General features: G+C 40.2%; 1 protein-coding gene across 1 annotated transcript; it reads right to left on the bottom strand.

The window, feature by feature from the left end:
* Positions 1-237: 237 nt before the first annotated feature.
* Positions 238-2423, bottom strand: LOC147573798 (uncharacterized). The gene is given in 6 exon segments (XM_086688664.1): positions 238-353; positions 356-1002; positions 1004-1528; positions 1530-1814; positions 1816-1996; positions 2357-2423. Coding segments are annotated over 6 exon segments (1821 nt in total).
* Positions 2424-2835: the final 412 nt, after the last annotated feature.

The following is a 2835-nucleotide window of genomic DNA, read 5'->3' as shown; positions in this document are numbered from 1 at the left end:
TCTGCAAGGACTGGATAATGGCTCTGCCACAAACACTTACATGGTTTCCTTTCAACATCGATTCCTGTTGCAAAATACTTGGAACTCAAGCTAAGAGCTTTGCCACACTCATTGCATTTATAAGGTATATGCTCTAGTATGTTCCCGAACTTTTGATCTTTGGGTAAAATCCTTGTCACACACATTACATCTGTGTGGTTTCTCTCCAGGATATTTACTCATATCCAGTGAAGAGTACTAATTTAAAACATTGCCACATTTGTTGCATTTGTAAATATGAATGATTTGGTGAATCCGGAGTTTAAGGCAATACCTGAAAGCCTTGCCACATTCGGTACATTTATAAGGCTCTCTCCAGTATGGATTATCTGATGACTGGTGACGGGTGAGCCTCGAGTAAAGGCTTTGCCACGCTCATGGCATTTGTAAGGTTTCTCTCCAGGATGAATTCTTTGGTGAATCCTGAGGTCAGACCATTGTCTAAAAGCCTTGCCACGTTCAATACATTTGTATGTTTTTTCTCCAGAATGAATTTTCTCATGAAGTCTAAGGTGTGAACCCGTGATAAAAGCCTTGCCACACTCATTACATTTGTAAGGTCTCTCGCCTGTATGGATTCTCCAGGGATTTATAAGGTGTGAATTTTGACTGGAGACCTTGCCACACTCGTTACACTTGTAAAGTTTCTCTCTGCTATGGATTATTTGATGTGTACTGAGGTGTGAGCCTTGAGTAAAGGCTTTTCCATACTCATTACATTTGAAAGGTTTCTGTCCAGCATGAATTCTTCGGTGAATCCTGATGTCAGACCATTACCGAAAGGTTTTGCCACATTCAACGCGTGGATAGGACTTCTCTCCAGTATCATTTCTCCCATGATGCCTAGGGTGTGAACGCTTGGTAAAGGCTTTGCCACATTCATTACATCGGTAAGGTTTCTCTCCAGTATGGATTATCTGATGTTTAGTGAGGTGTGAGCCCTGAGTAAAGGCTTTGCCACACATGGCATTTGAAAGGTTTCTTTCCAGCACGAATTCTCTGGTGAATCCTGAAGGCCTTGCCACATTCAGTACATTTATATGGTTTCTCTCCAGTATGACTTTTCTGATGGTCAACCAGGTTCGAACTTTGGATAAAAGCTTTACCACACTCATTACATTTGTGTGGTTTCTCTCTGCTATGAATTCTGTGATGTTTTACCAGTTTTGAACTCTGGCAAAAAGCCTTGCCACGTTCACTACATTGGTAAGGTTTCTCTCCAGTATGGATTAGCTGATGGTTTGTTAGGCTTGAACGTACACTAAAGGCTTTGCCACACCCGTTACATTTGTAAGGTTTCTGTCCAGCGTGTATTCTCTGGTGATTTGCAAGGTGTGAATTTTGACTGAAGAGCTTTTCACATACATGACATTTATATGGTTTCTTTCCTGTATGAATTATCTGATGTATGCTGAGGTGTGAACCCTGATTAAAGGTTTTGCCACAGTCGTGACATTTGTAAGGTTTTTTCCCCATGTGATTTCTCATCATGTGTTAGTGTCGAAGGCTGAATAAAATCACTCCCATGTTTATTAGAAATGTTGGTTTGGACACTAGGAGAAATTTCTTGAAGTGGTGAAACTGAGGAACCAGTGTTGACATGCTTATCAACTTGATTACATTCATAGATTTTCCCTTCAGTATGAAACACATGCCATTCATCCTGAAAGCTTAATCCAGGCCTATTTACAACAGGCTTGTTTCCTGCATCCCTCGTACCAGATTGATCTCTTCTATCAGTGAGGCTACATTTACGGGTTACAGGCATGTCTCTAATTTATTTCTTCATCTCTCCACTGCCACTCAAAGTCATACACATTTTTCTGGATTTCCCTGAAGCAAAAATCTTTGATTTCGTGGCCTTTGTGCCCTTCCAACATCATTGCCTGAAATACTTCTCCTGTATTACTATACTCCTTTGGTTGTAATTTCTTGATCACGTGTGTAGGAGAAACATCTACAAAATATAAAGAGCCAGAGGTATCCTCTTAATTACAGTTAGCAAACGAATGTAATGTTCTCAACATATAACAATAAAATTAATACTTGTACTGAGCACAGTCATAAAACTTTTCCATGATCTCCAAAATTTTAGGAATACCTAAAGGAACAGGATTTTTTACTAAAGAGTGCTCATCTGTAATACAAATTAATCTCAGGGTAGCCTGGTTTCAAACACCCAATGACAAAAACACTCACACTGTACAAAATTATGTTAGCTCTCAAAGAAAGGGTATTTTTCTTTCCTTTTAAATTCCAGTATAGTTAACATACAGTGTTCTGTTAATTTCAGGGGTACAATAAAGTGACTCAGCACTTCCACACATCGCCCAGGGCTCATCAGGACACGTGTGCTCCTTCGTCTTCATCACCTCTTGAACCATGGCCCACCCACCTCCCCTCTGGTGCCATCGGTTTGTTCTCTATAGTTAAGAGTCTGTTTCTTGGGGTGCCTGGGTGGCTCGGTGGGTTAAGTGCCTGGCTTCAGCTCAGGTCATGATCTCATGGTTTGTGAGTTTGAGCCCTGCATCGGGCTCTGCACGGACAGTGTGGAGTGTGCCTGGGATTCTCTCTTAAAATAAATAAGCTTTAAAAAAAAGCGTTTCTTGGTTTGTCTTTTCTTTTTTCCCTTTGCTTGTTTGCTTTCTTTCTTAAATTCCACATACGAGTGAAATCATATGGTTGTCTTTCTCTGACAGACTTATTTCATTGAGCATTATACTGTCTAGCTCCATCCATGTAGTTGTAAATGGCAAGATTTCATTCTTTTATGGCTGAATAAGATGCCATTGTATA

Source organism: Puma concolor, chromosome E2 (assembly GCF_028749965.1).
Source record: "Puma concolor isolate L17-30 chromosome E2, mPumCon1.1.hap2, whole genome shotgun sequence".
NCBI classification, from domain to species: Eukaryota; Metazoa; Chordata; class Mammalia; order Carnivora; family Felidae; genus Puma; species Puma concolor.
Note: the sequence above shows the minus strand (reverse complement) of the source record. Positions and strands in the feature narration are given on the sequence as shown.